General features: G+C 46.1%; 2 protein-coding genes across 4 annotated transcripts in view; one reads left to right on the top strand and one right to left on the bottom strand.

The window, feature by feature from the left end:
• Positions 1-2,592: 2,592 nt before the first annotated feature.
• On the bottom strand, positions 2,593-11,523 carry DNAJC25 (DnaJ heat shock protein family (Hsp40) member C25). The gene is made up of 4 exons (XM_072860608.1): positions 11,179-11,523; positions 9,502-9,654; positions 7,358-7,828; positions 2,593-3,549 (listed from the first exon to the last, which is right to left on the bottom strand). Exons 1-4 carry the CDS (start codon positions 11,494-11,496, stop codon positions 3,427-3,429), a joined length of 1,065 nt encoding a protein of 354 aa, XP_072716709.1. The 5' UTR covers positions 11,497-11,523; the 3' UTR covers positions 2,593-3,426.
• Positions 11,524-13,196: 1,673 nt separating this feature from the next.
• ECPAS (Ecm29 proteasome adaptor and scaffold) overlaps positions 13,197-20,209 on the top strand; it is a 65,768-nt gene continuing 58,755 nt past the window's right edge. Inside the window, exon 1 of one of the 3 annotated variants that reach the window (XM_072860606.1) lies at positions 13,197-13,311. In XM_072860606.1, coding sequence (XP_072716707.1) covers positions 13,290-13,311 — 22 coding nt within the window. In that variant the 5' untranslated portion in view covers positions 13,197-13,289. Of the gene's footprint in view, positions 13,312-13,653; positions 13,813-14,055; positions 14,433-20,209 lie in introns of those variants that run through there. The other 2 variants (XM_072860605.1, XM_072860604.1) reach the window with 2 other exon arrangements.

Genomic DNA, 20,209 nt, shown 5'->3' with positions numbered 1-20,209 from the left:
ATAGGACGGGAAGAAGGAAAAAAAGAAAAAAGGAAAAAAAGGGGGAAATGGGGGCAAAGGGGAAAGAAGGGGGAAAGGGAGGAAAAAGGGAGGAAAAAGGGGAAAGGGGGGGACGGGGGGGAGGAAAACGACGGAAAAGGGGAAAAAGGGGTAAAAGGGATAAAAAGAAGGAAAAAAGAAAAAGGGGGAAAAACCGGGGGGAACGGGGAAAAGGGGGAAAACGGTGAAAAAGAAGAGAGGAAAAAAGGGGAGGAAAGGAAAAAAGGGGAAAAAAGAAGGGGAAAAAAAAAAAAAGGAAAGAGAGGAAGCAGCACTCCTAAACGTCCTGCAAAGATTCAACGAAAAGCCCGCCCTGCCCACAGGCAGCTGCTGCCAGCGTTGCTGCATCCCTCCCGCACTGTTCTTCACCGTTTCACCAGTGAGCATAAGCAAGTCACTTCAGTTTTTGGCAGGGGTTTGCCAGCCATCAGAGTCTGATAGCCTGTTAAAAAATTGGCGAGTGAAGCTTGTAGCCTCAAATGATTGCTGTGAACATAGGGACAACCAGCCATGTACGTGCTTGAGCCTCAATCAAAGCCTCAGCATGGTCATGGAAAAGACTTGTGCTGAATGTGAAAGGCCCTGGCACTGATTACCTTTTTCATATTGAGTGAAATGTACATTCACCCTACATACACTATATATTTGAAAGTACATACATGCTACAAAGCAGATACAGTTCTATGAAAACAGTTGTAGGAGGTAAGATGGTTCTTCTCCAAGATCCTATTACTTTGCCACACAGATCTCACCACTACCCAGTACCAGCCATACTTGTTCATGCAAACTCTTCTCTCTGAAGTCATCTCAATTTACACTGGCTTTACTAGATATAGTATTGTAACTCGCAACAGTCTCATTCCTGCTTCTTTTTCTTATGTATATAATTGCTTTGTCAACTTAACTTCAAGATAAAATAGAGCCTGAAAATTTATGCCCAAAAGACAGACATCACTTAGAACTACGAGATGTTAGGCTAGAAATGCCCAGTAGCCTCAGCTAATGAGGCGTCACTGCAACGCTGACAGCTTTGTAAAGACACATGGGTTTTTTCTATCCTTCATCACGGAGATGTGACTGCAGTGTCACTGCCCAGCAAAGTTTTGCTGCAGCTCATGAATTTATGTCCACGTCTGGTTATTTTCAAGGGCTCGTATGTTGAAAAAAGAGGGAAATCCGAGGGCAAGCCTGCAGAACGGCTGATTTGCAGCAGTTTGTACAGTACCTGCTGACTTTCCCTTCTCCACTCACTCGGTATCAGGCCACAGTTTTACAGAGACAAGAAACCATTGCTACTGAAAGACACAGTTCTGTCCTCCCCAGGGACTGCCCCTCCATTGCACCTATCTCCTGCCATAGTCTCAGGTCAGGAAATTAATCTTGATTAGAACTAACCTATGCAAAAAGGAAAATGGATTTGTGTTTTGACTGCTATTTGTATAACCCAAATACTTGGCTTGGGAGGGAAAGGATGGAGCAAAATGAGGCACAAGGGCAAGAGCAGCAGAGCTAGTTAGCCTGTGAAACTGCGGCCATAGGTTTAGATCCTCTTGCATGCACTTGCCTGGTTCTTTTCTAGATATAACTGTCTTACCTAATAATCAACACCATTTTACTTGTGCTTACCTTTGTTCCCTTTGTTTCTATCACAGCAGCTTAATCTTCCCCCTTCCACTCTTGCAGGGGGCTGACTGTGTTTTGGGGGATGAAGCAGCAATACACCCAAGTTGTGAAGGTCTCTCACTTCACGAACATCTTTGCGATGTCCGTGCCACACCACCAGTGTCCCTCAGATTACTTAATGAAAGCAAGCCACAGCTTATTCTAGATACTTTAACAAGTTTTAGATTTGAATTGACCATTAAATACAAAGTGAATTACGTTTATAGCTACACTACATGCAGCAGAGATGAAGGACAAATCTAGCAGTTCCTCCTTGATTTTACTAATGCATACAGAAGTTAGCCATTTAGTATAATACTTCTAACATGCTTTTGAATATGTATTATTTTAAACAGAGAACTGAGACAACATTCCAAGAACTAGTGAAAGCTAAACTAGCAAAAGAGACAGAGAACAGAAACTCTTCCTCAAAAAATGAGGACAGGTCACCCTCGCAGAATCAGAAACATCTTGCTGCAAAAATTAATCAATAAGCATTTTAAAACTTTTAGCTATTATGGGCTTTGGCAGGAGTAGCAAGTTCAAGAGCTTCTCTCCCAGAACCAATCTCCACGGGATCCAGCTAACCTAGCACCGTTTTCAGCAGAAACACTTCTGAGGAACTTGCTTTTACAGACGTGATAAACAACAGGACAAGGCCGATCTGGCTATGCTCCCCACCTGCCCCTTCCCCAGTAAAATTCCTGTACATAAATATGGTAACAGAATCCCTTTTACCAGCAAATCATCGAAACTCTGACCTGGGCTGAGTTACAGAGGAAACCACAGCATGCTGTTGTGCATTATTTATTCTAAGTACTCTGAGGTCTGATCAGAAGAGATAAACATAAAGAATACTTTAGATTTAGAATTTAAAACAAATTCAGCATGTATATCATATAAACTTTTATTTACATAAGGCATCAAAATTGCCCTTTTTAAAAAAAGGGTCATTTTCCCTTTTACCAATACTTTGGTGAAAGAAATGTCACATTTAGTAGACTAATATTCACCGGTATACTTGTTCTGAACAAGCAGGTACAATCCAACATACGAGATGAAAATCCAAACACAAAAGACCTAAGCATACTATTTCATGAATCACTCTGTACAACAAAGAATTAAGGCTTCTTTGCATCACGATGATGATCAATCATGCATCATTTATTCCCACAAAGAATAAAATTCATTTCCAACTGGAGCAGGAATAGCAAAAGAAGTCCGGTATAATCCCCATATTGTCTACAGCAAAAAACAATTTGGCATCTTAGAAATTAGATTGAAAAGTAGGGGGAAAGAAAGAGGAAAACAGAAAATGGCCCTTGCTTCAGAATCCTTTATAAGCATTTCCAGTGTCCATTTGCAGGAACCCTTCCGTTTAAAAAGGAAAAATAGGACTTTAAAGGACTGATCTAGAAACATATTCAGAAAGACTAAAGTTACGGTTTCATTGATCATGAATATGAAATATGTAGAGAAAATACATTGTCTGGAATAATGAATTCCACACTGAGATCCCCAAGTAAATGGCATATATACATTGAGCTGAGCCTGTTTAATAGGTCTGACTTATAAAAATGGTAAACCTGTATTATTTTTCAGCCTGATTTAATAATTCCTGAGTTTTAGATCACTGCTGAGCCACAGCAGACAAAACTCTGAATGATGTAGTGAAAAGTTTTGCAAATCACTTTCAACATTAGCACACGTTTTGTTCAGCAACTTTCAATCATCAATAAAAGTCAGTCTTCCGGGTCCTTCATTTTTCATCCACCTCCGATACCTCTTCCATCGGGGATCCAGGGCCATCTTCTTCTTTAACTCCTCCTCTTGTTCTCTTTTATAGACCTGACCGACAGAGAAAAGTAATAAGGTTGAAGAAACAGCTTAAGTGAACCTCTAGGGGGGTGTAAGCATTTGTAGTTCAACCATTTGCCAGCTTATTGTTTCCACAGAAGACTCAACTGCAACACTGAAGCAGACCTTGACCAACATAAAGTGTAGGGGTACCTTTTCAGCTGAGGAGCCTACTGGCTGTAGTTGAGATGCTTTGCATTTTTGCTGAGAGCAGAACCACCTCCTTGTAAGGCGGTGCTGCAAGCTCAAAACTTTTTTTGCTAAAGAACTAGATGTTCATGCATTTAGCAAAATAAAATTTCCAGTAAAGAACTGCTAATGCTCAGAAAGCTGAATTTTGAGTCCCTTCTCAGCACACATACTGTTCAATGCAGTTGTTCAGCTCCTCACTTTAGCTGTTTTCCCATTTCAAAGTCATTTTCTAGATAGAATACTGCTATGGAACTTTTTATTCCTAATTAAATTTCTCAACTAAGTTAATATCTCTGCATTAAGTACTGGCAGCACCAAATGGTAAGTAATTACATTCTGTCAAGAAATGGTGTCATTGTAATGAAATCCACAATTATCAGCAAAGTCAAGTATGTAAAAAAAAAAAAACAACAGCATCTGCATTTTTATTCTGGAAGGCAGTTTAGGTCCATACAGCCAGTGTAAATCCCAACACCTGTCCTGGTTTCAGCTGGGATAGGGTTCATTTTCTTCCTAGTAGCTGCTATAGTGCTGTGTTTTGGATTTAGCATGCAAATAATGTGATAGCACACTAATAGATTAGTTGTTGCTAAGTAGTGCTTATACTAAGTTGTCCTGGTTTCAGCTGAGATAGAGTTAATTTTCTTTATAGTGGCTGGTATGGGGCTATGTTTTGGATTTGTGCTGAAAACAGTGTTGATAATACAGAGATGTTTTAGTTGTTGCTGCACTGGTCAAGGACTTCTCAGCTTCCCATGCTCTGCCAGGTGCAGAAGAAGCTGGGAGGGGACACAGCCAGGACAGCTGACCCAAACTGGCCAAAGGGCTATTCCACACCACATGACATCATGTTCAGTATATAAAGCTGGGGAAGAAGAAGGAAGGGGGGACATTTGGAGCGATGGTGTTTGTCTTCCCAAGTAACCATTACACGTGATGGAGCCCTGCTTTCCTGGAGATGGCTGAACACCTGCCTGCCCATGGGAAGGAGTGAAGGAATTCCTTGCTTTGCTTTGCTTGTGTACGTGGCTTTTGCTTTAACTATTAAACTGTCTTTATCTCAACCCTCGAGTTTTCTCACTTTTACTCTTCTGATTCTCTCTCCCATCCCACCAGGGGGGAGTGAGCGAGCGGCTGCGTGGTGCTTAGTTGCCGGCTGGGGCTAAACCACGACATAAGTCAAGGACTTTTCAGCTTCCCCTGCTCTGCCAGGTGCGCAAGAAGCTGGGAGGGGGCACAGCCAAACTGACCAAAGGGCTATTCCATACCATATAGTGTCATGCTCAGTATAGAAATGGAGAGGAACTGGCCGTGAGGCAGGGATCACTGCTTGGGGACAGGCTGGGAGTTGGTTGGCAGATGGTGAGCAGTTGCATCACTTGTTTTTTTTTTCCTTGGGTTTGGTTCGTCTCTCTCTCTTGTTGTTTTCCTTTTAATTACAATTTATTATTATTGTATTTTATTTCAATTATTAAACTGTTCTTATCTCAACCCTCGAGTTTTCTTACTTTTGCTCTTCCGATTCTCTCCCCCATCCCACCAGGGGGGAGGGTGAGCGAGCAGCTGCGTGGTGCTTGGTTGCCAACTGGGGCCAAACCACGACAACAGCATACAGGTTTATGTCATCTCAGCGTCATCTGACTTCTTCCCGGAAGGGAATTAAATTTAAGGTTCTGCTATGCATGAACAAGATTCTAAAAATATTATAGATGGCTTTATAAATACACCAGCTCAATGTTCAGTGATCATACAGGTTTTAAGAATTTTTAGGAAAGGAACAGAAACGAAAGAAAAAATATTGTTGAGCTCCATGATATACCTGTATATTCAATTCTTGGTCTTTCCCATCCTAAAAGGACATTGGAAAACTGAACAATAAGCAGATAGGCATCTCCAATGATCAAAGAACAGAGAAGCTTTTGGGGAGAAACACCTAAGCATATTTTTCAGCCTAGAAAAGACATGACTAAGTTTCAAGTAAGGATATGGTAGTGGTACACAGAAGGACAGGTAGCACAAGAAAAGAGAATAAAGCATGATTATTCTCCATTTCCAATAATACAAGAATGAGCAGGTGTCTGGGTGGCTTCAAAAAAAACATTTTCTACACATATTCCTGAACTCATGACCAGATGGCACAGCAGACACTGAAAATTCTAATGCATTCAAGGAGTGACTAGATAAGTTTATTAAAGAAAAACTAACTAAAGCAGTTACCTACAAAGACACCATTTCCTTTTCAGGAAGTCCCAAAGCTGCAAATTATACTGGATAAATATTGCTATATAGGTGCAACTTTCATGTATTCTTTACTAAAAAATCAACTGCTGGCCACCACAGGAGATGACTTTGGGCTAAACAGACTTCACTTCTGGCAAATACAGCTCTTTTATATTCAGTGACCAAAACATTACTAGTCAGAAACAGCACGGATCCCAAACCATGTCATTTTTTCTCTACAACAACAGGATATCCATCCTATCTTACTTTTTCCATCTAACACCTGCTTTGACTAGTAACATTACGTGATCTTTGGACTTGCAGATTGTTTTCTAGCAAACCCATCATAATTCAACATGTATATGTACCTGTCGGCTAACCCCTTCCTTATATTAGCATCAATTTCACTATTTTCCTCTTCCAGTTTCTAGATTAATCCAACCCCTGCCTGCTGTTGAAGAAGCATTCTCTTATCTTTGGTGCCCCGCCAGCAGCAAAGGCAGTTCTGCCACCATCCCATTTCTTTTCCCAGTGTACACAGAGCAGCAGCAACATCTCCTCCTCCCCTTAAGCAGGCCAAGTTCGCATTCTCAGTTTCTCTTCTAGAAACCTCCCACCCAGATGGCCCACAGATGGGCTTCTGTGGAACAATAAAAGTGTTTTGTCAATCTGCCACCCCCCAGCATCCCAAGTCATTCTGGACTCTAATTCCATGCTGTGGCTAATGTTCTTTCACTGCTCTCACAGAAAGCTTAAAAAAAAAAATTACATATTGACTATTTAGTAACTGGCTATTCATGGCAAGAGTAGCAGTTGTGCCCAATGGTATTTCATACATCATCTTTACTTGAATAGGTATATAGCACAGCAAGAACAGTCCATGACTCACTGAAGGCCAAAGAACTATCACGGGACAGTTTAACAAAAATGGGCTAGGAATTAATGGCTTAGAAGACTGATGAAATAGGAGTTTCAGATGATCCAGGTAATCCTTATTACAAATTATTACTGTTTGGAGAACAGTCTTCAACCTACTGTAATAACTTTGTCATACTGCATTGTTATAAGAAAGCCTTTCATCAGATTCAACTAAATCTTGTATGTGTAGATTCCCTAACAATCACGGGTGGGGTGGATGTCCCCTGACTGAGCAAATCCTTTCCTATATCCATGGGCATGGTCAGGAGCCTTTGTCTACCAGTCCATGAGCATAAGAAGTCGAAGACAAGCACTCAGTGTGTTTTCTAACAATTTTCAATTTAGAAAGCAATAGCTAAAATTGAAGCAATGCTTCACACAGCCCCATCCCAAGCACCTTCACAAAATAGCTGTTCTTACTCTGGGAGCGCTGGAAACTAACATTAGCTTTTCCACCAGAGCTACCCACCTCATAGTTTTCTCGTATCCACAGTTGCCGTTCAAGAAAGGTCTCTTTTTGATGATCTTCTAGGCTGTCAAACTGAGACTGAGACATTTTCATGTACCTTCGTATGATATACAGCTTCTCTTCCACACCATACTCTTGCCCTTTAATAGTGAAACAATAAATCCACCAACAGTACCAAACTATGTACTTGCACAAGTAAAAAGGAGCGAGAAGGATCTGAAACAGAAGGATATCATATATCTTGGGCTTCTGATAACCGCCTTTTATATCTATTTTATTTTTAATAATGTCTTTGATGATTTCTTCCTCTTCTTCACGAATTTCTTCTTTAGACCGCCTGTTCTTGCCTTTTTCTTTAGTCTTGTTGAGTAAACCTTGTTGCCTGGCAATCTCAGTAGCTTGTATGCGGTATTTTGGCACTGTAGCTAGGTAGTTGATAGCTTCATTGTAACTACTCCACCAGCTGAAGAACTGTAATTGAAGAACAGTAAAAGTAAAAAACATGTTTTTATACAGACACATTCCTATTTGGAAGTTTGCCAGGAAAAAAAATAATGCTGTCATACACCTTTAACCACAATCACATTACAGCAAGGGTAAAAACTGAAGGTAACAGTACTTCTTCTGCAGTATTATAGAAGCTATAATTATTCCTCCAAACTTAGTAAGGCACCTGGAAAACAGAGGTATGGATGTATATCTCACAGCAACATACAGGGATGAGGAAGGACAAGCAGACACTGTTCAGATTGGTTTTGTTCATGAGAAGATGGTAATCTCCTGAAGCTTAATGCTAGGCTGTGCTGGCCATTCTCAAAGCCCCCTTGGATTTATAAATAAAGTAGCTGGTATATGAACATTTCATTATAAAATTGTTACCCATTTAAAGTAGTTAATTAAACATGGATTAAGTACGTGAAAATCTTATTAGTCTGACAGGATTGACTTCACAAGATTCAATGTCCCCCTCTAATCTCCAGCTACCCTCTGAATTTCAATGGTGAAAAAAAACCAAACCCAAACAACAGACCAGAAATATAGTGCCTGGGATGAACATGTCTTATTGGGGCAACTTTTTTAAAAAAGCAGCATTTCACACCGTTCACCAAGACAAAGGGCAGACGTACAAATTATACAACCTTAAGGAGGCTCAAGAAGCAGAAACAGAAATCAAAAGAGAGGCAAATCAGTTTACACAGATGTTTACACTGAATTTGCAATCATCTGGCAGCTGGACTGCAGGAAAGTGAAGCCAAAATAAGAGGTGAAATGAAACTCTGCCATTGGAAGTAAGTCTGAAGAGAAATTACGTATTTGGCTGCATATGCCATTGGAATTTATTATTCCAAGCTCTCAGATTCTGATCAACATATTTTTGTTTTAACTTCCAATATCCCACTAAAAAGCGAGCTATCTGCACCACAGAATAAGCTCTATCTTCATCTCTTAAACTTTTTGGGTATTTTTAATGACATTTTGAACCAGTAATCTAATAGATTCCAAAGAAAAGAGTTATGCACCTTCTTCCACTTAAATATCTGTCAGCAACAGCACAAGTTTTCTTGTCTAAAACACAGGCTGTTTGCTTGACCTTGGAACTACCACCTTCAGAGCAAACTTTGCTGAACCGAATTCACTTTTCTCCTGGCTTCATTGTGGTGTTTAAAATACGCTGCAATGTAAGATTCACACATTAGTAAACTCCTGATATTTAGTCCTACCTTCTGAATTGAGTCTTGAATTTAGTTTGCAATTAGTCTGGTTTTTAAAAAATTACTTATGCAACGTGACACACTGACACATGGAGCACTAGTCCTGCCTGTGCTCAGGAAAAGGCTATTCTCAGCCTGCCGTGAAGAACTAAGTAACTTCTTTAGAAAAGCTTCTCTTGTCTCTATGAAATATCCTAGCATTAAAAGAAGCTAATCTCTACCTTTTTCCAAGCTACAAGGGCAGTCAAAAATTTGCCCAGTACAGCCTGACTTCAGATTTGTTATGGACACCACACAGAAGTTTACCACAGCAGATAGAAACGGGCCTCCTCACTGACACGGTTGAATACCTGGCATGTTATGAGAGCTGCAGATACTTCTCTTCCCATTCAGAAACTCACTGAGCAGTGTCACATAAACATGAAATTTTACCTGAAACATGGAGATGGCACACACCGTAACCAGAATCACTATTCTGACATCCACTTTAGGTGCCAATCTCCTGCTGTAGTAGTGATAATAATGCCTATAATACTCTTCAGGATGATCCAACATGTAGTCATAATCTTTACGTGTTTCTTCATCCTGCAGGATGAGACCAAAAACATGCATAGGTTCAGACTCGTGTTTTCACTTACTCTGTTATAGCTGTGTTTTACATCTCTTTAATGACCACGCTGCTACATTTGCAATACCCAACCGAGTAGCACAGAGGAAAAATCTTTGGTCCTTTTCTCATATTTGCAATTAATTGGTTCTCACACTTATCTGCCCACACACATCTGACATATGTGGTCTTAAATGCACAAGCATGCACTGCATGAAAACATTTAATACTGAAATGAAGACAGGTGACTGAAATCCATATAATAAGCATTTTTAACTTCAGAATGGGAAATCCAGATGGACTAGAGTTAATAAATATCGCTCAGGAAAAGATTTTCAGATGAAGAACCTATTAAGAGATTGTTTTACAAATCTTTTAGAATTAGCTTACAGGGCTGTGGAATCTGTCCAATGGAAGGCTGTTTCAAAACCTCATTGTTCTCATTTTCTCAGAGTTTTTCTCATTTTCACCCATGTAAGTAAGAGACAAGAAATTCAATTTGTCAGCCTCAACTGCATTCCTTTCCTACTCCCCAAAAAGTTTCGTTTTTTCTCCCTCGCAGCCTTAAAACACTTACAGGTTTCTTTCTTCCATTCCCGAGTTGTGTCTTTGCCAAGCCACACATATTTTGCCGTGATAAGCCCCCTTACCGATCCCATATGCCGCTCGAGTCACCGTTACTTTTTCATTTAAAGATATACCCCTAAGATAAAACCCAGTCGGTTCACTCTCAGTACAAAGGGATTTTCAAGAGAACGAATTCTAAACACCAAGGGATCTTCAGGAGAACTGTACGCCCTCCCTGCACTCTTGGACTGGCTACTGAAGAAGGTTTTTTAAGGGTTTTTTCCCCTCCCTGACCGCTGGTGGGACGCAAGCCGGCAGAGCCCACACAAAACAACGCAGAACGGGTGCTGCAGAGCCTGCCGCGACGCACAGCAGCTCAAACCCCAGAGGCTCCGATCCTCCCCCGGGGAAAAGGCACCTGCCAGGTGTGCACGGCCGGAGCCGGGGAGAATCCCGATGTTTAAGCCGCATCTCTTTGATGTCCGCCTCAGAGACAGATGCAGCAGACGAGTCGCAGCCGTCGAGCAAAATTTGGTGGGGATTCTGTACTCTTCGGTGTCTTTTAAAGCCACGACTTTTCTTCTCGCAACACGCCACGGCTTAATCTCGCTGCCGGCGCTGAACGAGCCAGCTGCCCACGTGCAAAGACGGGCAACTCAGGCACCGACAAACGCGAGAGGAGGGGAGCGGTGCCCCACACGGCCCCGCACCTACCCGCCTGGACGCCGCCTCCGTTCCCCAAACCGAGACCGCCGAGGGAAGCGGCAGCGCGGGCAGACGCGATGCGGGACAGGGCGCCCTGCCCGCCCGCCCGCCCCGCCCCCCGGCCCGCCGCCGCCCCCCGCACGGCCCCCCGGGGCGGCCCCCTCCGCCGGCCCCCCGCGCTGTCTCTTACCGGAGCGGCTCCGGCCGCGGCGGCGTTCCCGCTCTCTCACCTTGAGGGTCTCGTAGGCGGTGGCGATGAGGAGGAACTTCTCGTGCGCCGCCTGCGGGCCGCCGCCGCCGCCGCCGCCCGGCGCGGCCGGCTCCCCGCGGTAACGGTCGGGGTGGTACTTGCGGGCCAGCTGCCGGTAGGCGCGGGCGATCTCCGCCTTGCTGGCCTGCCGGCTGACGCCCAGCACCTCGTAGCACACGCGCCGCCCGCAGTACAGGCCCTCCGTCAGGCCCCGCGCCGCCCGCGGCAGCAGCGCCGCGCACAGCCACAGGCACAGCAGCCACCGCCGGCCCGGCCCAGCGCCGCCGCCCGCCGCCATCTCGCCGCCGCCGCCGCCGGGGCTCGCGCCGTGCGCAGGCGCCTGCGCGCCGCCGGGGGGGGCGGGGCCGGCGGGGAGGACGCGGCCTCCGCGCGCGCCGGCGGGCTCCCCGCTCGTCCCCGCGGCCGCCGGGCCCGCGGCGGCGCGGCGACAGAAAGGCGGTCGCGATAGAGCTCGGGCTTGACGTGCCAGCCTTCCTCCTGACTGCCTCCAGCCTGTGTCCGCTCGTTCTTCCTCCCAGGGAAGGATGGTTTGAGGGGCTCCCCGGGCTCGCGTTGGATTTCAGCGGGCTCTCGCGGAGTTCGGGTTCGGCGGCCTGTTTTGTGTTGGATCGATGTGACTGAGGTGGCAGCCCCGGGACGCTTCCCCTACCCACGTACCACACGCACCCCGCGGGAGGTATGTGGGGGAACGCTCCTCCTGCTGCCGTTGTGTGATGTACGTACAGCTGCCCCCGGCGACGGTGGCGAAGGAAAGAGTGTCAAAGTCCTTTAAAATGGACATTTGGCCGCACAGCTGCTGCAGCAGGTCTGCCTTCCGGGGTCTCTTTTACCCAAAGACTTGTTTTGGAAGTGAGGAGTACGTCTCTGCTTCGGCACGACTGGCAGGAACGTTACCTTGACATTGGACCTTTCCCAGGAAAATCAGATTTATGCTTGGTGCTGGAAATACCTGCCACAAAAATACTCAGCTCATCAGAGAACACATGCTGTTCTGCTAGAAATGAGTATGCAGCTTATCCTTCTGGCCTCCTCTGTGTCCTGTTTGCATTAATAAATGTTTATAATTTCCTTGAGAGATGGATGACTCCCAAAACTGCTTCCTCAAAAAAATTCCACTTCTTTGCAGCTCATTAGAGTCCGGCCTCGCAGCGTTGGAGGCCGACATTCAACTCCTCAGATACTGAGCTTATAGCAAATAAAGCAAAAATTGTCCACAGCCAGTTTTGTCCCCTTTTTTTTTTGGGTGGAGAAGGAAGCTAGTTCTTTTGACACTGTGTTACCTGGGGTTCGCTTCTGCCCAGAAGAACTGGCTCTGGACCTGCAGGGAGAGGTCACCAGCTGACCCCGTGACGTCCGCAGGCAGCGTTAAAAATGCTGGCAAATGGGTGCCACCCTGCCTGCTGTCCTTACGCTCCCGGGGCGTCTTGTCTTAGTGCCTGGCCAGTATCCTCCTCACCGAGATCGCACGTGGCACGGGTGCGCTGTGTGGCGGTCACGCCTTTCTGCTGCAGCCTTTGCGACCCCAAACCAGCACGTGAGGTGTTCTGCAACGCAGCCTTCTCCCCTTAGTTAATGACTGTGGAATACAATGGCTCAGCAGCAATGGTATTGAACTTTAAAAAAACAAAAAAAAAGTCTTCCCAAATACGTGTTTGTCACACGTGCTGACCCACGGCCACCTCAGCACGGGAGATGGAGGTGCCAGGGAAGGTGCTAGGAGGAGGCGGTGCCCAGCAGCTGTGCCTGCTGCTGCCAGCACCGGCATGGAAGCCTCGGGCCGAGGCAGCCGCGGCCGAGGAGGCGGGTGAGGAGGGCTGCCGAGCGGCACACTGCCGGCCGGGCCCGGGGCTGCGGCCGGGGCTGTGCCAGGGCCCGGGCGGGCTGTGCCAGGCTGTGGGCGGGGCTGTGCCAGGGCCTGGGCGGGGCGCTGCCAGGCTGTGGGCGGGGCTCGCCGCCCGCGGGCTGCGGCGGCACCGACCGCCGAGAGGGGGCGCAGCTGCGCCGCCCGCGCTCCGCGGGCCGTTTCCCTCCTCCGCCCCTGTCGAGAGCGCGGACCGCGCCGCGGCCGTCATGGAGGTCAGCGCGGACTCAGGTCGGTCCGCTGCCCCCCGCCGCCCCTCTCCTTGGGACCCAGCGGGAGCCGCGGGCGGGAGGTGGCCGGTACAGCCCCCCGCCGCGCCCGAGCGGCGCCGGCGGGCCGGTGCGTGTGCGCGGCGGGGGCGGGCGGCGGGGACGATGGCTCAGCTCTTTCTAAATATAAAACGGCGGTGACGGGAGGGCGGGCGCCGCCGGGCCCCGCCGTCCCTCGCGGCGGTTGGCGTTGGGGAGAGCCGCAGAGAGGAGGAGGAGAAGGAGGAGGAGGGAGCGAGCGAGCGGCGGAGGAGGAGGAGGAGGAGGGAGCCGGCAGCCGGCCCGGTGCCTGTGCCTGTGCCTGTGCCTGTGCCTGTGCCTGTGCCGAGCCGCCCGCGGAGGAGAGAGGCGGGAGGCGGGGAGCGGCCGGGGCCGGGCGGCTGCGGTGCGTCTCTCGCCGCCTCCCCTCCCTCCCCAGCTGACAACATGGCTGCGGCCGCCGCAGCCGCCCAGGACGAGCTCAGTAAGTGGCCGCGGCGCCGGGGGCTCCCGATCGGGCGCCGTCCCCGCGGGGCGGCGGCGGGGCCGGGCCGCGCCGGGCCGGGGGCTCTCCTCGGCGGCGCCCCCGCTGCGACGGGGCCGGGACGAGGCGGTAACGGCGGCGCGGCCGGGCCTGGCCCTGGGCAGCCATGTCGGGAAGCGGAAACTGAACGCTGCGGCGGCAGGAGCGGCCTCCCTCGGCCCCGGCCCCTCCGCGGGCAGGGCGGGCGCGCTCCGGCCTGCCGGGGCCTGTGCCCTCTCCCGCCGCTCGCCGACTGCGTGACCTTGCGGGGCCGCCCCGCCTGGTCGGTGGGGAGGAGGCGGTGGCTCCTCGCCGAGAGGGAGCCCGCGGGGCGGCTGCCGGGCGGCGGGGCGCGGAGCCGGCGGACCCCCGGTGCAGGGCGGCATCAGCAGCCCGCCGCCCCTGCAGGCCCGCTCCCTGAAGGGGCGAGCGGCAGCAGCTCTTGCCCGCCAGCGCCCGCTCTGCTTTGTTCGACCGCCGTCTTTTAACTGCAGAGCCGCTGTAGAAATAAGCGTGTGCTGAAACGTTCATGGGTTCGCGCAGACCTCTTACGTGCTGCAGGCGCAGCGCTGTGTCTCACGGTAGGTCTAAGCACATCCCCAGCCTCTGCAGCCCTCAGCATAGGATGAGGGCAGCTGGAATCGGAGGTGCGTGCCTGTGCAGCCCAGCATGCAGGGCCGGGGAAACCCAGCTCTGCATTCTTGTCACCTCTAAATCCCTTTCTCAGGCCGGTGCGGTAAACGATCAGCTTCTCCTTGGAGAAGCCTATGAAACTTTAAAAAACGCTTTTCCTTTCCCTGCTTTTCCTGTCCTGGAATAGAGCTAGTTATTAGACAACCGTGAGGAGTTAATAGCAAGATAACATATGACTCAGCCAAGTGAGAGGGCCTTTGGTTGCCCTGAAATAGTACTTGGCAGCGAGCAGAGAGGAAGGGCAGAAGAAATACTTTGAGCATATTTGTGCTATTGGCTTTCTGTTCTAAGGCATTTATGTGTGGTGTGTCACTTGTGTTTTTTTGTTGTTCTCGGCATGCTGCTCTATAGATAAGATCCTTGTTCTGCTCTTTGTTAGATGTTGCTGGAACTCGGCTGAGCGGAATAAGGCATGTGGTAATGGTGGGGATGTCCTTTCTTTGCCAAAGAGCCGGGATCTCATGGTGGAGTAAGAAGGATCTTTCAGTTTCACTGATCCTTGAATTGGAGGACACAAACGCGAAGCTGTTTATTCCATTGACAGCTAGGGTAAATTGTAATCAGGACCATGAAAGACCTCACTGCTGCTCTCATCCAAGAGATTCTATTGTCAGTTTTACAATGCTAACATGATTCCCCTTGGTGAAGCCGGTCAGTGTGAGATCTCTTGCTTGTAACTCCTCGGCTTTTATCTGTGTGTAATCTAGCTTCCCAGCCTCCAAATCTGATCCTGCAAAAAATTAGTCCTCAGCCATGTGCCCATTGCTACGCAGCCCTTTGTGTTAAGCTGCACTGAATGGACAAATGTCCTTAGGTTGTGATTCATGTTAATAATTATATGATGTCATTCAGGTTATTTGACCACCGCACCTTCAGAATGGAGGAATTTTTGTTGGTTTGGTTAGAAATCTCTTTTTGAAGGGGGGAGGAATGGGAGTAGATTCTTGTTTGGTTGGTTGGTTTTTTCTCTAGTACCTCATCTGTTGCTGAATAGAAAGTACTGTGGTTTTAAATAAAAAAGCTAAAGGAAAAAGAGTGATTTCATGTAGCGAAAGAGTGGGAAACTAAACAGCCTCCATTTGGGCCCGCTGTCTTTTGATACATTTAAATTGTTAAATTTCAGCCTAGTTGGAAAGAAATCTGATCCTTTTTAGGATCATGAGTAGTCCCAGAATAACAAAAAAAATTACCATTAGTTTTAGATTGGAAAACCATTTTTCCTTGCTTTATATACACATGGCTATAGGATGCTTTGATCCAGTCAAACACATAAACTCTTACTGTTTGCTTAAACTCTGTATAAAGGTGCTTAGCATTTTAGAGGACAAATTATTTGAAGGCGGCATAAGAATGGAGATATGGCAGTTTAAAAATTAATGCAAAATCAGTAAGTTGGCCCTGAACCTGTAAGAGTTCAGATGCAGGAGAAAGGAAAGTAAGAATAGTCAGCCGCTTGAATGGAGAGCCTAAGCCTGGCATATTGCAAATATTTGGATTTCAGTATGCTATTCAAGTTTTTATGTAAGCTTTTCTATAAAATGGAAGAAGAAGATGAAAAAAGAGAATATATCACCCCCAGGCCTTCCCAGCCTTTTCCAGTCAGATCTTGTAAAATAACCTGGTGACTGGCCTACTTTTACAAATGCCCCCCTCAGTGATTTGGCTGTAGGCACGCAGTGGGTTTCTGGTAGAGCCAGGAATAGCACCAGCAAATCCTGACTCACTGTTTGCTACTGTAATCATACTAGATATATTTTCTCCCAGAGTCTAATACCGTTTGAACAAGAATTTGACTCTTATTTTAGTAGTGGCACAATAGATGAGAATTTTATTCTTTCCTCTGCATGTGGAATGGTGCAGAAACAACTGCTAAGCTCTGGAGGGACTGAAGGGCGTGTCTGAGCTTTTGCTTTAGCAGGGACCTGCCCCTAAGACTACTCCTGCCATCCAGACAGTGAAGTTGAAATGCTCCTGTGTCCAGTACTCTTTATTTGGTATAGGGCCTTTTCGAGAAAATGCGGGGGATGCTAGTGCAATGTAATGGTTCTACAGAGTTTAGGTAAGGGAGGAGGGGTTTTTTTGTTTGCTTGATTTACTGAAACAGTTCTAGAAATGCTTTAATGTAGCAGTCCCACTAATCTGTCAAACAGACACTTTTCAGGAAAGTGAGGTTAAATTCTGGCTTTATGCACAGATTTTTGCTGTCCCACTCTCTGCTCTGTTTTGCAGAGGACTCAGACTCTCTTTTCGGTTCCTGGGATGCTTTCGTGCTGATCATTAAATTATGAAGTACAGTTAGCTTGACCTGTCCTAGCCCCAGTAGTTTCTTGAGTCAGTTTTCATAAAATGAAGGGTGTGTGTTTTACTTGATACTCAACTACACAAATAGACATTGCTGAGGGGTCTGTGCAGAATAGCTGACGTGCTGTGCATAATATCTATGAATGCCAGAGGGAGCTAATGCTTTATCTTGTGTAAGGACAAGGAGGAGAACCTGGGCACATGAAATGGAACTGCACTTAGCTGAACAGAGAGGACATTTCTTTGATAAAAAGATGTGTAAATGGTGAACTGCTACCTCAGTAAGGCCAAGCATTCAAAGAGTTCACTTTCATGATGTTAATTTAAAAAAAAAAAAAAAAAGGAAAGGAAAAGCCCTTGTTAACAGAAGGAAAACATTAAGCTGTTTATTTATTTATTTTATCCTTTCTGTGTCTTTCTCTCAGTTGTTCCCTTGGGCAAGCTACTGTATAGCAGAATGGGAAGAAGGGGCACGCTGTTTCAGTGAGCAGGCAGGGGTTTTGCTGTTGGCTTGGGAGACTTGCAAGATCAGTTCTGAAGTAACAAGACTTATAAATAACTCTGACCCTTTTATGGCCAGCGTTGCAGGATTTGGAAGCTTATAAAGCACATTAGAGCCTTGTTGTTAATGTGACTTTCTTGTAAAATTTGTATACATTATCTCTGTTTTGAAATCTATTCCTTTCCTTTTTGCATGAGGTGTGGTCGTAAGTGCTGAAACCTATATTCCTCCTTGTAGTCTTAAATGGAGACCGGAAAGAACCAGAAGTGAAACATGCATTTTCGCACAGATAGGTTAACTGCATTGCCATGGTAACTTGGGGATTTCAAATTCCAAATACACCATGTCTGTTGACACAAATTGGACGCTGCTGCTGGAAACAGGGATACAAAGATGTATCTTGTTTTCCTGCCACTTTGGTTCCTTTACATACAGTGAAAGGGAATGTCTCTTCATATGCAATGCCCATTGTTACGTTCTCCACATTTATGTTCATCCTCTTGTAAACGTCTTTTTTTTTTTTTTTTTTTTTTACCCCCTCCAAGAAAACGGCACCAAAAATGAAATATTGTGTGACAGTACTACACAGCAGCATGGGAAGAAATTGTGATTGTGTCAAAATACATTAATATCTGTTACAAATTTTGCATGTGCTTAATTGTATGTATTTTAGAAATAAAACTAGCCAGTATTAATTTTTCTACTCATACAGTTAATTCTTGGTAGTGTTGGGCTTTTTTTTAATCCGTAGTAAAATGTTGACTATCATAGCTGTGGCACACATATGATGTTTCTAAGACTAGCTAGTAAACCAGACATGATTTCTCAGGTGCTTTCTAATGTAGTGGGCAAGTCTGACAGGGACTGTACTTGCACATGGCTCGTAAGTAGATTCTGGGTGCTGTAGCAATCATCTTTCTTTCAAGCAATTGCTTCCAGCTTTCATGTTTGTAAAGGGAAACTTGCAAGAGCATCCCAAAAATAATGAATTCAGTGATGCGCTGAGGGGTAGTAATGATTTAATCTTATTTGGGTTATTCTTTCCAACAGTCCCTGGCAGAGCAAGGGGCTCTCCACAGTGGAGCAAATCTAGAAGGCTCACAGTGATCTCAGTGCGCCCTATGCTTTTCCGTTGCTTCTGACATGCAAGTTTGTTCTTGGAGCGGTTTTTGTAGAGCCCTGCAGGATTGGGAACAGGGTTTTCCAGTTGTGTTTCCAGTGAAATCTCCTTCCTTTCCTGCTTTCTCCCTTTCACTTTGACTTTCTCACCAGTGTAAATAAAATAATGGCAATTTTTATTTTTTTAAGTTCTCTGGACTGCATTAAAAGTTGGTCATTTGCCTCTGACAGCGTGTTCTTCCCCCAGCCCTGTGTTCACCAGAGTTGAACTGCAGTAGATTGACTATGGAAGTAATTTTATAAACATATATAATTAGCTAATACAGAGGGTGCTATAGGTGGGAACCAATACCAACGAAATATTACAGTCCTAAACTTGAGATGAGGATTTAATGTGAGTGAAGAAGGAGAAGCCTTTGTAAAATCTCAGATCACTAAAGTATTAGCTGTTTAGATGGGGATAAAGCTATACTTTACTAAAGGTCATGCCTCCATTACTTCTTTCTTCCAGTGCTTCCAGAAGACTTTAAAAATTATCTTTAATTGTATTAGTCAACTTTGAAAAGGAAAAAATTATAGGAATTGTGTCATTGCATGGACTGCATTTTAAGTTCAGCGTTGTAGCAAAAGTAAAGAATGAGATGCGTAAAGCTTTCTAATTAAAATTCAGTGCTCTTACTGTCAAGTTGTGGTAAGATTGCTGTAGTAGTTAATTTCAGTTGCTAAGGCTTATTCAAAACTGTGTCATCTTTTTTTTTTCCTATGGTATGTAGCAAAGCAAGTTAGACCTCTTGCTTTACGTATTTTTATTATCATATAACCTAGTGGTACCCCCCTGAAATCACAACCGTGCAGTTTTACCGTCAGCAGTATGGGCTGTAAAACTAGATGGAGAAGGTTTTGGCGTCATGCTTAAAAGCTTGTGAAGTGCACAATGTGGGAATGTGAGGTGGGTTGGGAGCAAACCCTTTGTCTTGTTTGATGTCTGAGGCACAGTGGTCTGCTGGCTGGTGCGGGCTGGACAGGGAGGCTAGGCGAAGGTTGTGAGAAGTCATAAGGCAGAGGGGGAAAGGAGCTTGCCCCATGCCAGCCAGCAGGTCTGCAACACACATGGAGGTAGGACACAGTATCCGAGTCTCAGATATCGTGTCCCTGGCTTCTCTCCTGGACCATTGTGTGTGGTGCTTTAAATCTCCAGGGTTTATGCTTTCCCATAATGAATGCTGTCAGCTTGAGAGATGGTCTTAATTGTTAGTAGAATGAAAACTGGGGAGAAAATGGTTGATGTGCAATACTTGGGAGGGTTTATAGCTCTTTGTTTTCCTGTCCCGCTGCTATGGATACAGCCTGCATCGGCAGCACAGGAGAGTGCTCCGACAAACTCCTGACCAGTTTCTTAACTGCAGCCAGGCGACTAACCTCCTTGAATTTGCTGAAGAGTCCTGCCATGCTTATGGTTAAAGGAAGGATACCTGATGGCAGTATCAGGGCTTAACTGACCAGGCAGCAGAGATATGGGAAAAGTAATAAACATATCTCACAGGCAATGTAAACAAGGGGGTAGCTTTTTTTTTTCTCCTGATCTCTATTATTATTACAATTCTAGTTGCTGCTTGTAACAACATAATAATGGAGGAAGCTGGAAATGGGTGGATGCTTGCAATTCAGTGCATTGCTGCACTTCCTGTGGGCACATGCAGAGTGATTTCTGTGCCTTTTGGAAGGTGTGTGTAGTCCAGTGGC

This window comes from Ciconia boyciana, chromosome 4 (assembly GCF_034638445.1).
Source record: "Ciconia boyciana chromosome 4, ASM3463844v1, whole genome shotgun sequence".
In the NCBI taxonomy this organism is placed as follows: domain Eukaryota; kingdom Metazoa; phylum Chordata; class Aves; order Ciconiiformes; family Ciconiidae; genus Ciconia; species Ciconia boyciana.
Note: the sequence above shows the minus strand (reverse complement) of the source record. Positions and strands in the feature narration are given on the sequence as shown.

What these genes read in the sequence shown, in the direction of transcription:
- DNAJC25 (XM_072860608.1), bottom strand. Translation starts at nt 11,496, where the DNA reads ATGGCGGCGGGCGGCGGCGCTGGGCCGGGCCGGCGGTGGCTGCTGTGC. An exon ending in CCGCCTACGAGACCCTCAAG is followed by an intron (nt 9,655 to 11,178) that starts GTGAGAGAGCGG and finishes CTCATCCTGCAG; the next exon opens with GATGAAGAAACACGTAAAGA. An exon ending in GTGCCATCTCCATGTTTCAG is followed by an intron (nt 7,829 to 9,501) that starts GTAAAATTTCAT and finishes CTTCAATTACAG; the next exon opens with TTCTTCAGCTGGTGGAGTAG.